The 16,608-nt window shown below is 35.7% G+C and overlaps 3 protein-coding genes across 6 annotated transcripts in view; 1 reads left to right on the top strand and 2 right to left on the bottom strand.

Moving 5' to 3' along the window:
- Positions 1–332: 332 nt before the first annotated feature.
- On the bottom strand, positions 333–5,101 carry LOC103833552 (calmodulin-binding transcription activator 5). Of its 2 annotated transcripts, none has more exons than XM_009109638.3 (13): positions 4,820–5,101; positions 4,353–4,478; positions 4,171–4,286; positions 3,998–4,086; positions 3,861–3,906; positions 3,586–3,703; positions 3,272–3,391; positions 3,070–3,128; positions 2,564–2,986; positions 1,780–2,480; positions 1,135–1,684; positions 744–1,040; positions 333–642 (listed from the first exon to the last, which is right to left on the bottom strand). In XM_009109638.3, the coding sequence occupies exons 1-13, from the start codon at positions 4,881–4,883 to the stop codon at positions 592–594; spliced, it is 2,760 nt and encodes a 919-aa protein (XP_009107886.2). In that variant the 5' UTR covers positions 4,884–5,101; the 3' UTR covers positions 333–591. The 2 variants fall into 2 exon arrangements, with proteins under 2 accessions (XP_009107886.2, XP_009107887.2); XM_009109639.3 differs by having other exon boundaries at positions 3,302–3,391.
- Positions 5,102–11,450: 6,349 nt separating this feature from the next.
- The window catches only part of LOC117127247, a 28,039-nt gene continuing 22,881 nt past the window's right edge, over positions 11,451–16,608 (top strand). Inside the window, exons 1-3 of one of the 3 annotated variants that reach the window (XM_033276922.1) lie at positions 11,451–13,864; positions 13,944–14,912; positions 14,987–15,327. In XM_033276922.1, the coding sequence (XP_033132813.1) occupies positions 12,143–13,864; positions 13,944–14,912; positions 14,987–15,193 (2,898 nt within the window). In that variant the 5' untranslated portion in view covers positions 11,451–12,142 and the 3' untranslated portion in view covers positions 15,194–15,327. Of the gene's footprint in view, positions 13,865–13,943; positions 15,328–16,608 lie in introns of those variants that run through there. The other 2 variants (XM_033276923.1, XM_033276921.1) reach the window with 2 other exon arrangements.
- On the bottom strand, positions 15,329–16,590 carry LOC108869850 (uncharacterized protein At1g43920, Chloroplastic-like). Its single transcript, XM_033276924.1, has 2 exons — positions 15,925–16,590; positions 15,329–15,815 (listed from the first exon to the last, which is right to left on the bottom strand). The coding sequence occupies exons 1-2, from the start codon at positions 16,177–16,179 to the stop codon at positions 15,528–15,530; spliced, it is 543 nt and encodes a 180-aa protein (XP_033132815.1). The 5' UTR covers positions 16,180–16,590; the 3' UTR covers positions 15,329–15,527.

Here is a 16,608-nt window from a genome sequence, read left to right as displayed (position 1 = left end):
GATCAGAGAGAGCTTTGCCACTCCCTTGACACGTGTTTTACTTCTCCACACGTGTCGGAGTGTGATGTTCGAACTGTTCACCGCTCTTTTTCGTTTTTTTTTCCAACGTGTATCTTGTTGCAAAAGACTAACTTCAAACTGTAGATAAAAGCCCACCCACTGGACTGGACCTAGAAATCAAATCTCGACTAGAAGCAACTCCTATTTATTTCAGGTCAAAAGTCCAACTCAACATCGGCACAGAGTGTAAGCACCACCCAGAATTCGAAAACAGCATTTAACCAAAGTTTTGTGGAAGAAGACTTGCACTTGTATTCTCTGGATTTCACGTATATTTGTTTCATGTTTTTTTTTTCTGTCTTCTTATTATATCTTAGATTGTTTATTGAACATAAGTCACATAACACATTACAGAAACTAACATCGTCTTCCAAACAAAAGACTGATGACAAGACGCCTCTAAGCAAAATCTCCCACCTCCAGAATTGATTTTACCATGCTAACAAACAGCTTCAAAAAGGCCGAAATTGCCTCTTGTCATTTACACAGATTTTACTTGTAATACCACAACACTTCTCTTTAATATGAAATTCAGCTCTCAATATCCATCTGATTAAGCTCTTGCATCCCATCATACTCCAGCTGTCACATGTTACACATTTATAAGTGAAACTGTGTCATGTTTTTGAAATAGATTATATATAGCGAGTTAAGAAAATAGAAAGAAACAAAAGTAATTTCACCTGAGCTTCTTCATGAGCCAGTTTCATCCTTCTGTAATCTTGCTGAGCCTTCTTGGACCGGAACATGGCCTGGACTCGAACCACTGATCTCTCTAGCCGATCCTCTGCTTGTTTCTGGCTTGTCTTGTAGAAATCCTCCACCGCTTCAGTGCCTTCCTTCTCCTCAGGTTGGCTAACCTGAAGCCCTCTGAATCCTCTTCTCTTGAGTCTCCACCTCAGAATCGCCTTCTCAAGAACTCCCACCGACCATGTTATCTTCTGGTACTGTCTTCTTACTTGGAACCCCCTAAACACAGCCTGCACCACCGTAAAACAAAATCATCTTTAGTGTATTCTAAAGCAGCAAAGAGCAGTCTTACAGAGTTTGATGGCAACATAATCTTTTTTTTACCTGGATCTTAATTGCCTTTTTCCGCATGTTCAAAAACTCCCGCCTCATTTTCCATGTTTGGAACCTGTACTGAATCCGAGCAGCGGCTGCAATCTTCCTACGAGTCTCGTAATTTCGAAACGCATGCTGAATCTTCATAGCGGCTATTATGTTTTTGGCCTCTTCTTCTTTGCTAGCAAACCTAACCGCCTTTGACCTGACTTTGAGCTCGTGCTCTCTGAAGGCCCCCTGGATCCGTGCAGCCGCCTCTGCAGCGGTTCTGTATGCCGCCAGAGTGTCCTTCAGGCTCTGCTCCTCTTCATTTGAATGCCCTGGGTTTGTTGACGTCTCTGCTTTGACGCCCTCAAGGTTACCACTGATGTTTCCAGCCATTTTCATGTCTCTGAACTGTGCTACAAGACATTTCTCTGCAAGAAAAGCTGCTAAACCCTCGTAACCTTTCTGCTGTGCAATATCAGCCGCTGTGCAGCCGCCGAGGTATTCCTTAGTCGGGTCTGTCACCAAGTTAGGCCTTGCCCCGGCAGACAGAAGAGCAGCCACCATTTTCTCCCTTTCAAAGAGTAAAACATGGAAAAGAAGTTACTAAAACGAAAAGAGGATATGCAAAAGAACCTCGTGTTACTATAAAGATGCAAGTTATTTTACCTTCCATAGTATGCTGCCCAATGAAGAGCGGTCCAACCATGCTTATCACGGAAATCCAACGATATATTTGCCCAGGAGAAGAGAAGGATCGACCAAGTGTATCCAAGGACAGCACAAAGGTGGATCACTCCAAGGCCTTTAGAGTCATACTCCTTCGTGTTGCGGTTTTCGATCACTTTCTCCAAAAGCCACTCCTTCAGCCTATTTTTCAGAGTGAGCTCAAAGAGATGGTCCCTTGCTTGATCAAACGGCAACTCATTCGCCTGGATTGACTTCATTAAATACGCCCAGCTGTTTAAGAGATGGGAAGTCCTGCTAGCTAGTTTTTTAGCCTCTAGCAGGTTATCAGCTGAGATTCTGCTTGAGAAAACGCTGATTTTGCTCGAAGAAGTGAACAGAAGATGAGATAGTCTGACTTGGAACTCAAATTCTTCCCACTTGTACAGCTGGTCCTCTTGAGGAACGACTTTTTCAATAACTGGAACTGACCGGTGTTCGAAGCTGAATAATTGGCTGATCGGTTTGGTCCCATCCGCACTTAGATAAAGGTTCACTATCCCAGGAGATTGAGGGGGAAGAAAGCAACGATATACCCCCATCTGGAGAAATTCTGCGGGGACACGCAACTCTCCACAAATGCAGAAGAGGTTTGATCTTCCAAAATGTTGGAAGCTGTCGTGAAAGAACCCAGTTACAAGAATCTGCAAGATTAACATGAAAATGGTTAGATTTACTTATAGGACCAACCAATGGTGAGATGATAAGGGAAAGTAGTACTAGAAACCTTTGTTTTCTCTGTCGAGTAGGCCCAGGCAGGTGAAACATCAGTGATGTTGAATACTTGCTCTGGTATGTTAGACTGAGAATGAACTACAGCAGGAGGAGCAGATGATTCCTGTCCAGGTGTATATACAGCTTCAAGTGAAGGATCGTCCACTGAACCAGGAGAGTCACTTATGAAGTTGTTTACCCATTTTCCAAAACTTTCCTGACTTCCATAACCGTTATTAAGCAAAGCATCACCCTGTTCATCAGCAACTGTTGCACTGGAATCCCTTGTCTGTTGATTTGGATCTACTACACAGTGCAAGTGCTGACTAGAAAATTCTCGTGCGCCACATGGACTGTTATTTTGATAAACAGGGTCCCCAAGACCGAGGTATGATGGTATATCTGTTGATCCGTTGTAGACTGCATGGTGATTCCCCTGCACAATAAACAAGGCGGAAAAATGGTGAACAGCAAGACAGGCAAAGCCTCTTACAGACTTGAAACAGATATTTCACTCACCTGCTGTGCAGATCCCATAGCCGCAGTTTGGAGCTGTTCAGTGAAGTATAACACATCGTCTGCAGAGATACAAACGAAAGTAAAAATTCAAATGCTTTTAAGCATCATCTCATCGCTCCCTTTTCAAAAACAAGCAGATAATATTATATTTTTGGAAGATGTTAGTTAACTTATGAAGGTTAAGGTCAAGTGATATAAGTACCTTGTGTTGGTGAAGACTGGTTGGTCATACCTGTTTCTACTAGAAGCTCATCCCAATCAAGTGTGTTGATCTCATGAAGGCTAATCTCATGATTTCTAGCAACCAGACTGTTGCTGCGTGCTTTAAACCCGAAAACAAAAATAAAATAAAAAAAAGAACTGTGATCAATGTCCAGCCATCTAAGAGAACTCCAAATGATGAACATATTTCAATATACACTAAAAAATTCTGAATAGTACAGAAAATTGCCAATATACACCAAAACTTTGAATAGCAAAAGCTCAAGATCAGCAGGAGAGGAGACAACTTCTCACCTGTATTACAAGCATTACGGACACCAGAATTAATATCTTCAGTAACAGGTTTTGCTGATACGTGGTCAGTGGTCGAACTTGAGTACGAGTTCCCAGGTGTTGCTGGAGCTGCCTGAACCTGTTTTACCAAAAAATTTCAGAGGGCTGCAAACGAATATTGTAGTTTGCTACTAAAATATTCCAAGAGAAGGCCCTAACCTATTGAAACAACATCAATGCATCATCCTAACCAAAAAAAAAAAAAATCAGAAAAAGCTGAGAACAGGTAAAAAAACCTCATGCGTCTCACGATAGTGGACAAGAACTATGTGCTCCTGAGACCTGAAGAGATGAATTATTTACTCAAAATCATGAGAAAAAAAGCAGGGGAAAGAAGGCATGATCAAGTGAACAATATTTGGCTGCCACATACTTGTCCAATAGCCAGTAACACCTTCGAACAAAGGTAGGGTTATCATCACCGTGGGCATAGTAAACATGGATCCTTTCCTCATTACCAACCTGGAGATTGAACAATAACATCACAACAAGAGAGCATATAAAATTATCTGTCAAACGCTCGTCAGTGAAGTGAAAGACGCTCACTTTAAGGTGTTCGTGAGCTTCCTTAATAGTCTTGCCATCCTTCTTCTTCTTCCAGTTATGACCATCTTTTCTAAAGTTCCTCAACATCTTACGGTCGAAAAACACAATCGTGCCACCTATACGAAGCAAAAAAGAAAACTTTAAGAAAAAAAAAGAGAGGATGGGGAAAGATGGGAGAATACTTTTGGGTAAGTGGACAGGCTTGACGTTGATGGTGAAGTAGTTATGGTTAGAGAGGAGCGCATGGATCTCATTAGGACGGAGCCACCTAGTGTATGCTTCCTCCAACATCGTTCGTATATCCAGATCTGCAACACACAATCAAAACCAAAACTCAAGACGAAATTACTCATCTATCTAAATTATATTTACACTGAAAAAAATAAAAAAAGAAAATAACTTAGCAGGTAAGAAAAGTCTCCTAATGAACAAATAGTCTTCTTCTAACAAAGTTGTACCCTATCCTAAAAAATGTCGGCGAACTCTAATTGAATGCATTAGATCACAAGCGATGCGATCAAATCAAGAGCAATCGGAAACGAAAGTCTAGAACCCAGACAAAGATGGAATCGGTGATTTTGAAACTCGGATTTAAGAAAACAGTCAAACTAATTGATCAGGGATCAAGAAGGTTTTAAGAGAAAAAAACCTTGCAGGGTATGGAATCCATGAATCTCAGAGCCGATAAGCCTGCCGGAATCGACGCCGGCCATCTAAGACAAGTCCGATGATCCTCTCGAAGAAAGTGAATTTCACAACAAGTACTGTAACACACAGAAATTGAGATAGAGGGGGAGAGAGAGAGAGAGAAAACAAGACAAAAACGAATTTGAGCTATTTCTCCACTAAATTATTTTTAATTAATTTTTAAAGAGAGCTTCTTAAAAGATAAAATTGTCTTCTCCGTTGACGATTCAACTGGAAATGGTAGATGATGCGTTAACTCGCAATGTAACAAAATGTCTGTCTGTCTGTCTTCTCTTTTTTTTTACCCTAACCTTTTGTTTTCACATTTTCCATCCCCTACGAATTATAAATCTATTTAAGCAGGATCCATTTTTATCAAATCTGTTAATAGTACTATCACATATTATTTTATTTTTTGATATAAATTGTTTAGTTTATTTTTTCTTGTATATATCTACCTATGTTCAAACTATTATTTAAAAAGTTATTTTGTTTAAATATCATATTTTCCATGATTTTAGACTAGGTCATTTTTATATACTGTTAATTAAAACATTATTTTGTTGATTTGTTATGTTTTATATGATTTAGACTGAATTTCATCAAATAAGTATATATATAAGTCATTATATTAAATTATTATTTTTAATTTTTTTTGTTATGTTCACCGTAATTTGAACATGAATGATCTATTTATACTATTACTAGAGATTTTTTCCGCGCTTCGCGCGGATTGTGTCTTATAAATTTATATTATTTATAATATTATTTGTCGGTTTTTTCTTTTACATTAACTTCTTGTCTTTTCAATGTTAGTTTTTCTTAATTTAAATTTATATGTTTATAGTTTTTCATTTTTCTTGTTGTAGATGGAGAATTATTTTTTTTATTGATGGTTTTTTGTATGTGATAAACTTTTTGAAATTTTAAAATAATGTTATATATAGTACGATTAACACATTAAAGAAGAGAAACATATTCAGACACATTTTACACAGGTTTTATATGCATAATTTTAAACATTATATATGTATATATTATAAGTTTGAAACATGTAAATGCTTTCTAAAGCTAAATACTTGTTCTGAGTTTACATAACTTATCGAAAGTTTTATCTCTTTTTAAATTCAAATCACAGAAAAAAATATCAAAAAGTCAGTATATATGGGTTTTTTGGGCTTTTAAATCAATACTGAAAAATTACATGAATCAGATAACAACAGTTTTTTAAACAACTATAAAATTTGACCGAGCCAAAGATTTTCACACAATATGTTATTTCTTCTTCAAATTGCGAAGAGTCTATAGGCACAAGAAAAAAAAATCATAATTTTTGTTTTCACTTATATAACATTTTTCCTCCTTTACACACGGAGTTTATTACACTGCTATAAGCAATGGAGAACTCTATTCATATAAGATTCACATCTATGCATTTTGACAAAGAAGAATTTTAGCCATCTTTAGTTTCGGAATGGCCCAACTTCAGTCATATACACTATATTTTCTCTATGATTCAAATCTTACAATTTTAATATATGTGCAGATTTTCATGTGAAAAAGCACGCACGCCATCTATCATTCAACCTATTACTTTTTCTAAAGTAAACACTATAATCCTCGTTTGGTTAGCTCCACAAACTAATCTCTTTGGATCAGTTTACTAAAAAATATGGATACTAATGTCAGAAAAAATATAAACACTATCAGCAATAAATATTGGCACAAGACTATTTGGTTCAAAGAACATATTCCACGTGATGTGTTTATATCAAGGCTGGCTTTGCGGAGAAGACTGCCAACCAAGGATCGCTTGAGGCGTTGGGAGTTAAATGTCTCTGGAACGTGTGTCCTTTGTAATCTTGAAATAGAGACTCACCATCATCTCTTCTTTGAGTGCTCTTTCTCTCGCTTGATATGGGAGCTTTTTGCTCATGAAGTTTGGATTTCTCCTCCGGCTGATCTACACTCTGTTGCAAGCTGGATCAATCAACCTCGCATCAATGCAGATGCGCATGCTACTCTAGTCATGAAGCTCTACTTTCAGTCAGCCATCTACCTGCTGTGGAAAGAGCGTAATGCTCGTGTGTTCACAGCTGTCTCCTCACCTTCATCAGTCATCCTTGCTTCTCTCGACCGTATGATGCGTGACCGTCTCCTCTCTTACCCGGCAAGTTCTCCTTTCTCCTCTTATCTACTTCTTTTTATCTTTCTTGTATAAGACTTCCTTAAGGTTTTTTTTTTACCTTGAGTTGTTGTTGGTTGTTTTTGTTTCCTTGCTGTAATAAGTTGTTTAAAAACAACAGTGTAACCTTTCCGAAAATGATAATCTTAATATCTTACCAAAAAAAAACAACAAATATTGACTTATTTATGTGAATATATATTTTATTTTAAATCATTATAGTGGACGAAGAAAGCACCATAATTTGTACAACAAATTTTCTTAGATTCACCTCATCATACTCACCATTTTACCATTTTAATTACATAATTTTACATGAGCTTCTTTACATTTCCCGATTATTTTCTCTTTATTTATAACTACAATATAAAGTTATAAACTATATATATTATAAATTAATAATTTATTTACCCTTGAAGTCTAACGATTAAAAATAGAACATAATTCAATATAGATATATGATTCTATTAATAAATTAGCAGTTACAAATTTGAAATTTCTAAAAATATTAAAAGTTGTATGTTAGTTAATTATCTTCTAAATGACATCTATTTCTAATTCTTTTTGGATGAGAATATTTTGGCTGAGGTGGATAGTCCCAAAAGCCTTGAATTTAGTCCCTTTTATATAGTAGGATTCTTTACTTTTCTCGATTATTTTCTCTTTATTTATAACTACAATATAAAGTTATAAACTATATATATTATAAATTAATAATTTATTTACCCTTGAAGTCTAACGATTAAAAATAGAACATAATTCAATATAGATATATGATTCTATTAATAAATTAGCAGTTACAAATTTAAAATTTCTAGAAATATTAAAAGTTGTATGTTAGTTAATTATCTTCTAAATGACATCTATTTCTAATTCTTTTTGGATGAGAATATTTTGGCTGAGGTGGATAGTCCCAAAAGCCTTGAATTTAGTCCCTTTTATATAGTAGGATTTAAAAGTTATTTTGTTGATTTATATGTATCATTATTAATTTAAAAGATACAAAGAGAAAAATATGAAAAAAAAATTGTTGTGACTGATTGGATGATTACGGAACTCTATGGGTAGATGTTAAAATACTAAGTATATAGAGAAAATATATAAAAAAATTTGTGGCTGATTTGATGATTCAGGAACTCTATGAATAGATGCAATCTTTTGAAAACCGGACCGGACATTGACTCGGCATATTATATATATACTATCTTTTAATATGCGTAATTTTTATTTCTGCAAACACATAAATAGAAAAATTATATTTATGTAATTATTTTAACATTTATCATTATTATTATTTATTTATATTTGTAATCTTATTTCATCTTTTATCCAACATTTAATGTGCTCATTATTTCTAACTAAATTATTTAAATTAGATGAAATCAATATTTCATGTCTATTTTGGATCTATAATTTCACCGATGTATCTAGTGACCCGTATATAAGCCGGTTTATATATAATGAAAAGTGTTTTACTAAAATTCTGTTAAAATCTCAAAAACTGCATTAACTCGGGTCCAGCGCTGTCAAGAGAGAAGCCGTAGCGCCGTCAAGCTTTCAACCGGACGGTTTCGGTGGCTCTGTTAACATCAGAACCGGCCAATTCTCCTCTTTTATCTCTTGTGATCTATTGCTACTTGTTTGGGGGTCTCTTTTTGGATTTTTGGCTTTTGGTTTGATGATATATAGGGTGAGGGGGATATCTTCGGCCTCAGATTTGTGTTTCTTCGTTCCTGTTTCGAAAGTGGAAGGTGTGGTTCATAAGTTGTTGTTAAGTCGAGGGTTGCCTTAGATATGAGTTGTGGTTTTTCTGCAGTCATGGTCAATTCGTTTTTGCCTTGTTCTAGCTTTTTGGATTCATCGGTGTGAGGTGTATTTGTTGTGGAGGTATCTACTATACCTCTCCTTTATCAACCACATATGGGTGAGTATATCGAGACGAAGCAGTGGTTTTGATTTGCAAGTCTTTTCTTGCGAGGAGCTGGCCAGTTTTACCTTTGTAGATCGTTATTCTGCCTAACGTGTGTCCGCGCGCATCTAAGACACCTCATGGAGTATTCCATGTCTCAGATCCTTAGATGTATAGAGCAGGCTTCTACCCGCACGACGAATCAGAAGACGGAAACCTTATCTAAGAGCATTGCTCATGCGTCTTCCTTAACGCCAAACTCAAATACCAAGTCTTCGACCTTGGCTGAAACCAATCATTTTATTTATTTCTTCTTTGAGATTTTTAAACCTCAGAGAAAATGTCTGGGCGATACATAATATCTTAAAAAGATAATGAAGGCTAGAACTTGGTTGGAGCCTACTTGCGTGATGACTGATGATTGTGTTATATGATACTTTACTCCAAAACGAATATACAATATAAACTCTATGAATTATTATCGATAAATTAGTAAACACTATAAACTAATAAAAAATTTCGGTTTCAACTTGGACCGGTGTAAAATAAAACATTATTTGATAAAATAGTAAGAATATTACTTTGAAATCTCGTAGGTAAATATATGATCTTATTAAAATCATAAATTAACAATTACCATATATATTAATTTTATATTAACATATACAAAATTTTGTTGTTGTGTATGTTTTTTCAAAAAAAAAAATTCATTTGTATTTTTTTTTAGTTTTATGGAATTACATATAAAAGTATAAAAGTGAATTTGTATTATATAATATGTATTCATATACATAAATTATATCAGTGATATACTAAAAATAGTTAAAACTCAAATGTATAAACACTAACCAATATATAATATAATGAAGCAAATAATTTTTTTCACTTTTCTACACTGTTTTTTCAAAAAAAATATAGATCTAAAAAGCAAATTATTCTAAATTAATAACTTTATAAATTAATAAATTTTCATAGTTCCAACATCGTTAATTTATAGAGTTCTTACTGTGCTTTTTAAGTTCTAATACTAATATTAGAGAGTATTTTGCTGAGGACATTAAAAATATATTTTTTTAACTATTGAGATGAACCCAAGAATAACTCTCTAATTATCTAGACCACACTCAATTTATGTAATTGAATAGCATTTTATTGTAAAAAAAAATTATTTTCACATGGTGTATATTTCATCACTAGGTGTTTTGCCTGCGTTGCAGACTTAAACATTTTCATAATTTTTGAAAAGTTTTTTGGGAAAATTGTTTTTTAAGAGCAAAAAAATGATAACTATATCCCTTTAGATTAATATATATTTTGTGTCATTTTTCCCATAACACCCTTTAATATTTTTGAAAATAAATTCAATAAATAGTTTTACAAACAAAAAAAAATTAGAAAAATAGTAACTTTTGATAAAATACCAATATGAACTTAGTGGTATTTTTCAGTTCTAAAAATGTTTAAATAATAAATTTCATATTATATTCTAAATAAAGTAGAAATGGCATTCTACGAAGTAGAAAACAAAATCCACTTTTTCATTGAATCTACAATGTTTAGAATACGTAATCTACGTAAATAAGAGTATTCTAAAAATATTTAGAATACACATTCCGCGCTTAACCTACCGATCTAAAATCTTAAGAAATCAAAATATACACATTAATATAAATCTACAACACGTAGAAACCGACTTCTACAGATTTACTGTAAATCTAAAACATGTAGAAATCAAAATCTACATATTACTATAATTCTAAAAACCTGTAGAAATCGATTTCTACAGATTAGCTGTATTCTACGGATAAGAAATCAGTTCCTAAAAATATGGAAACAAAATATTTGAGAATATTCACTTCCATATTTTTGTAAAAATCGATTTTTTTAATAAAAAACGAAAAAAAAAAACGAAAAAAACAAAAAAAATTACAACTTTAAGGGCATTATTGCCATTTTAAAAATAATTAGCCTAATGGGACATAAAGTATATGAGATTAGTTTAAAGGGACATAGTTATCATTTTTTTGATCTAAAAAAACAATTTTCCCTTTTTTGTACACTATATTCAGTATACCAAAAGAAATCTTTAAATAAGTTAATATTATATTTTTAATTTTAAAATTTTTATTTGATTAATATTTAATTACATAATTTATGTTCTTAAGCTTTTACTTAAATAATTTTTCAGATAACAATACAATATATATATATATATATATAAATTATCTTTGTTTAATTATCTTTGTTTTTAGTTATATAATTCATCTTTTTAAATTCTTACTAAAAGATTTTTTCAGATAACAATACAATATATACATAAATTATTTTTTTTAAAATTATATTTTCAGATTTTGGATAATTCTTACTATTATTAATTTTAATCAATTATCTAATCAAATAAATTAAAATTTTGTTTTTATTTTTTAGTTTAGTTATATATTTTATTCATTAAAGGTATAAACGATATTAACCACTCTAACTTTTAACGTGAGAGCTCGATTCCAAAAATTTACTCAATCAGATAAATTAAAATTTCGTTTTTTTTAATTTAGTTATATATTTTATTCATTAAGGGTATAAACGGTATTAATCAATCTAACTTTTAACGTGAGAGCTCGATTCTAAAAATTTACTTTGCAAATAATAGTATAGATAATGATATAGTTTTTATTAAATAACAAAATTAGCTGTACGATATGGTAAAATAAATAGACTAGTATCGACAAGTCAACTGGGTCTATGTAACGAAATCAAATAAAATTTTAAAAATGTATTTGTAAACGAGAAATCGGCCAAAAAAACACTGAACTTTGCGGGAATTGCCAAAAGAAACCTGTACTCGAGCCTGACCAATAAAACCCAGATCTTTTGTTGACTTTTTTAGTTAATTCACAAACTTACGGTTGACTAACCAGATTAACACACCGTTAACCGACAGTTAAGACAGTGTTAACTCACCGTTAATTACTTCCGTTTAGTGAAACTACGTCGTTTCATTCAGTTGTTTTGTTAAACACAAAATCTCAAGACGACGTCGTTTTGCTTAATTAAAATTGTTGTTAGCTGGACTCGAACCCGTGCACTCGTGGTCCTAAGGGGGTTTTGCCACTGAGCTAGTGGACTTTTCGGAAGATTATCACACATGTTTATTTTTATTGATCAAAAGATGTGTTTGATTTCAATCAAACAAAATGAAACCCGTGTTTGAACGTAACCCTAATTTCTCAAATCGATTTGGGGATTTCTCTTGTAATGGTGAGGAGATGGTAAAGACGAAGTTCACAAGGAATGGAAGGGAGGTAATGATTTTCGGAGCGATGAGGAATTTCGATTACGGGAGTGACGAAGCGGTTCAAGAGTCGAAGAAGGGTGGAGAACGCGATGCTTCTGTGAGTTTGTCATCGCCGGAGAGATCGAGGATTCGTAAAAGCGTTGAAGGGATATCGATGTTGGCATCTACAGAGGTGTCGAAGGCGTCGAAGACAAGGCGGGGAACTTCATATGGGTCGCCTGCGTCATCTCCGGAGAAGACCACGAGGAGGGGAACTTCATATGGGTCGCCATCTCCGGTGAAGGCCACGAGGCGTGGTTCAACTCTGTCTCCTAGAGTTTCGAAGAAGCAGAAGGTAAATGTGGCTCCTTCTGGTGATGACAGAGAGGAATGGCCAGAGACTGAGATGTTGGCATCAACAGTTGCGAAGAAGACAAGGCGGGGAACTTCATATGGCGGGTCGCCTGTGTCTCCTAGACAATCGAAGAAGCAGAAGGTAAACTCGGAGAGGAGTCTAGGTGATGATGGTGATGACAGAGAAGAATTTCTCCAGATTGAGAAATTTGGGGATATAGGTGATGATGGTAGGGAAGATGAGAACGGTATTGCTGGCATTGAGGAAGTTGGTTGTACAGATTTGAGTCTTTATTTTGGTGATAAAGCAAAAAATGATGACTGTGAGGTTGATGAAGACGAAGGCGATGATGATGCATGGGATGATGATAAAATCCCTGATCCTGTGTCATCAGATGATGAGAATGAAGAGGAGATGAGACCTGCGCAAGCTTACAGAGAAGACACTGATCCAGAGGAGCTCCTTCAGCTAGGCAAGACATTTTCAGATGCTGAGGACTTCAAACATGCTTGTCTGAGGTATACCCTGAAAACCAGATACAACATCAAGTACTACAGATCCAGTAGCTTGAAGATGGGTGCAAAATGTGCCGCTGAGATGAGAGATGATGAAGCTCCTTGTCCCTGGATGGTCTACTGTTCGTATGATAGGAGGAAACAGAAGTTGATGGTAAAAACATACGTCAATGACCATAAGTGTGAGAGGACAGGGTATTCCAAGATACTTAAGAGGTCAGCAATTGCAAGTCTATTTGCTGAGAGGTTAAGGCTGAATCCTAAGCTCACGGCAAAGGAGATACAGGCTGAGATATTGAGGGAGTATAAGATGGAAGTTTTAGAAAACTCATGCATTAAGGCCAAGACGAAGGTGATGAAAGAAAGGAGAAAGACCCATGAAGAGCATTTTGATAAAATCTGGGATTACCAAGCAGAGATATTGAGGAGCAATCCTGGATCAACCATGGAAATTGAAACCATACCAGGAGCCACGGTTGGAAGCAAGCAGCGGTTCTATAGACTCTACATGTGTTTCCAAGCACAAAAGGAAGCATGGAAGAAGACTTGTAGGCCTGTTATTGGCTTAGATGGAGCCTTTTTGAAATGGGACATCAAGGGACAGTTGTTGGCTGCGGTTGGAAGAGATGGAGACAATAGGATTGTCCCTATTGCTTGGGCTGTAGTGGAGATAGAGAATGATACAAATTGGGATTGGTTTGTGAAGCGTTTGGCCTTGGATTTGGGATTGGAAAATGGGAACGGCTTTGTTATAATGTCTGACAAACAAAAGGTAAACACTTTGCTTTCATGATACTCAATGAATGTTTGATTCTTGTTTCTGATTTCTTTTTTTTTTTCTGATCTTGTAGGGATTAGTGAAGGCAGTTCATACTCTCCTTCCAGAAGCTGAGCATAGACAGTGTTGTCGCCATATCTACGAGAACTGGAGGAAAGGTGGAAAAGATCTAAGGTTACAGAGGTTCTTCTGGTTCATTGCAAGGAGCTACACTCCTGGTATGTTCAACTACAACATGGACGAGCTTAAGAAGTATGATCCTGGCGCACATGCATCTCTGATAAAGACAAAGCCAGAGACTTGGTCTAGAGCTTTCTTCAAGATAGGCTCCTACTGTAATGATAATCTGAACAACTTGTGTGAGTCCTTCAACAAGACCATCAGGGAGCCTAGGAAGAAACCTCTGCTAGACATGTTAGAGGAGATTAGGCGCCAATGTATGACTAGGAACTACAATAGGTCTAAGATGGCTAAGGACAGGAAGACTAGGTTCACCCCAAAGACACATAAAGAGTTAGACAGGGTTGAGAAGAAGTCAAAAGAATGTAGTCTGCGTTGGGCAATTGGGCCAGAGACTGAGGTGGAAGATAGAGACCAGTCTTACGTGGTGAATTTGGAGAATGAGACTTGTGCATGTCGAAGCTGGCAAATGAATGGTATTCCATGCATCCATGCTGCTAAGGTCATCCTTGGCGTGGGTAGAAAACTCTCTGAATTTGTTGCTCCTTTCTACACAACCTCTAAGTGGCGTGAAACCTACAGTTTTGGGATCAGACCTGTAAATGGGATGATAGAGTGGCCTCGGACCAATAGATTAGGTGTGATTCCACCACCTAATCGAAATGGCAAGCCTGGTAGGCCTAAAAACCATGATCGAAAGAAGGGAACCAATGAGACAGTGTCTACTACCAAGCTGAGTCGTGCGAACAGGGTAATGACCTGCTCTAATTGCAAAGAAGAAGGGCACTACAAGAATACATGTCGGAAGGCTTTTGTTGAGAGTCCACCTAAGAAACCAAGAGGCAGACCAAGGAAATATCAGGTTAGGGTCTTAGTTTCTATCTCATTGTTTTTAGCTCTCGGTAATGTGTCTAACAATTCATTTATATGTTGCAGGGACTACACTTTGGCGAGTCACAAGCTCAATCCTCAGAAGCTCAAACCTCACAAAATCAATCCTCACAAGCTCAAGCATCAGCATGGGAAGTTCCTCAATCTTCAGAAGGTCAATCCTCACAAGCTCAATCATCACGATGGGAAGTTCCTCAATCCTCACAAGCTGAAGCATCACAGACAGCAGCGTGGGGAAGATGGTTTTTTTAGATGCTTGTGTGTTGTTTATGATGGTCTCTGTCTGAATGCTTTCGTTGTGTGTTGTTTATTTTCGTTGTGTGTTGTTTATGATAGCGTCTCTGTCTGAATGCTTTTAGAACTAGAACTACCTTTTTCTTTCTTTTCTTCCTGCTGTTTTAATTTGAAACTGTCGGTTATTATCTTTGTGTTTTCATCATGATGGTCTGTTCATTGGTGTGTTCATTTGTCCTTCTATAAACAATCAAGAAGTAAAACATAAACATTACTGAAACATTGTCTTAAAACATAGCCTTACATGAACCATGAGTCTTACATAAACATAGTCTTACATAAACAGAGTCTCCTAGTAGCTATTCATAGACAACCCATATGCTTTGTCAAACATGATCAACACAAGACATATCACACCGCATAAACAAACCACCGAAAAACCCACTTTCATGATCACATTCAGCTTCTTAAGTTCATTGCTCGCCTTCCTGACATCTTCTTTCAACTCTTCCTCCACGGTTTTCATGCTTTCGATCTCCATTTTAAGTTTCATAACATCTGATGCAAAGCACTCAACTTTTGGCAATGCATCTTGAACCTCTTCGTAGACAGCTTCATCTACCCATTTATACAAGTGATCCTAGACACAAATCATGAACACAATCTTTTTGTTCAAACAATTTCTCACTGACTACCTAGCCATTGAATCTTATGTTCTTTTCTTAAACACAATCAAATTAAACACTTACATTTTGAAACGTTGGGCATCTAAAGAAAGTTCTTCCTGGATTGACCTTCGTTTTTGATGTGTATATCCCAGTTCTTCGACCACAGCCGCATTGCTCCGGGATACCACGAATTCCCATCGTATTCACAGACGAATCCTCACAACCCGAACTCATCATGCGATACTCGAAGAAGGAGAGATGAGAATCGAGATTCTTAAGGACGAGATCGAAGAGAATCGAGCTTGAATCGCGAACTGGATTTATGATTTCGCCCATTTAGGGTTTATACCAATCGGAGGAGAAAACGCCGTCGTTTCTTTTTGATTCATTTAACTCGGATTCAAAGAGAATAAAAGAAACTGTGTTCGTACATACATTGCAAAGTCCACTAGCTCAGTGGCAAAAACCCCTACCATTAAACCCGAGTGCACGAGTTCGAGTCGATGGAACCCCATCTTTTTAATAAAAAGTTAATATAAAACGCGTCGTTTCATTAATTTGTCTTTAACTCGGATTCGAAGAATAAAAGAAATTGTGTTCGTAAATCTATCGCAAAGTCCACTAGCTCAGTGGCAAAAACCCCTACCATTAAACCCGAGTACACGAGTTCGAGCCGTAGGAAACCCATATTTTTAATAACACAGCTATATAAACGACGTCGTTTGTCTTTAATCAGACAAAGTGATGAAACGACGTCGTATACTT

The sequence above is a fragment of the Brassica rapa genome, chromosome A08 (genome assembly GCF_000309985.2).
Source record: "Brassica rapa cultivar Chiifu-401-42 chromosome A08, CAAS_Brap_v3.01, whole genome shotgun sequence".
In the NCBI taxonomy this organism is placed as follows: domain Eukaryota; kingdom Viridiplantae; phylum Streptophyta; class Magnoliopsida; order Brassicales; family Brassicaceae; genus Brassica; species Brassica rapa.
Note: the sequence above shows the minus strand (reverse complement) of the source record. Positions and strands in the feature narration are given on the sequence as shown.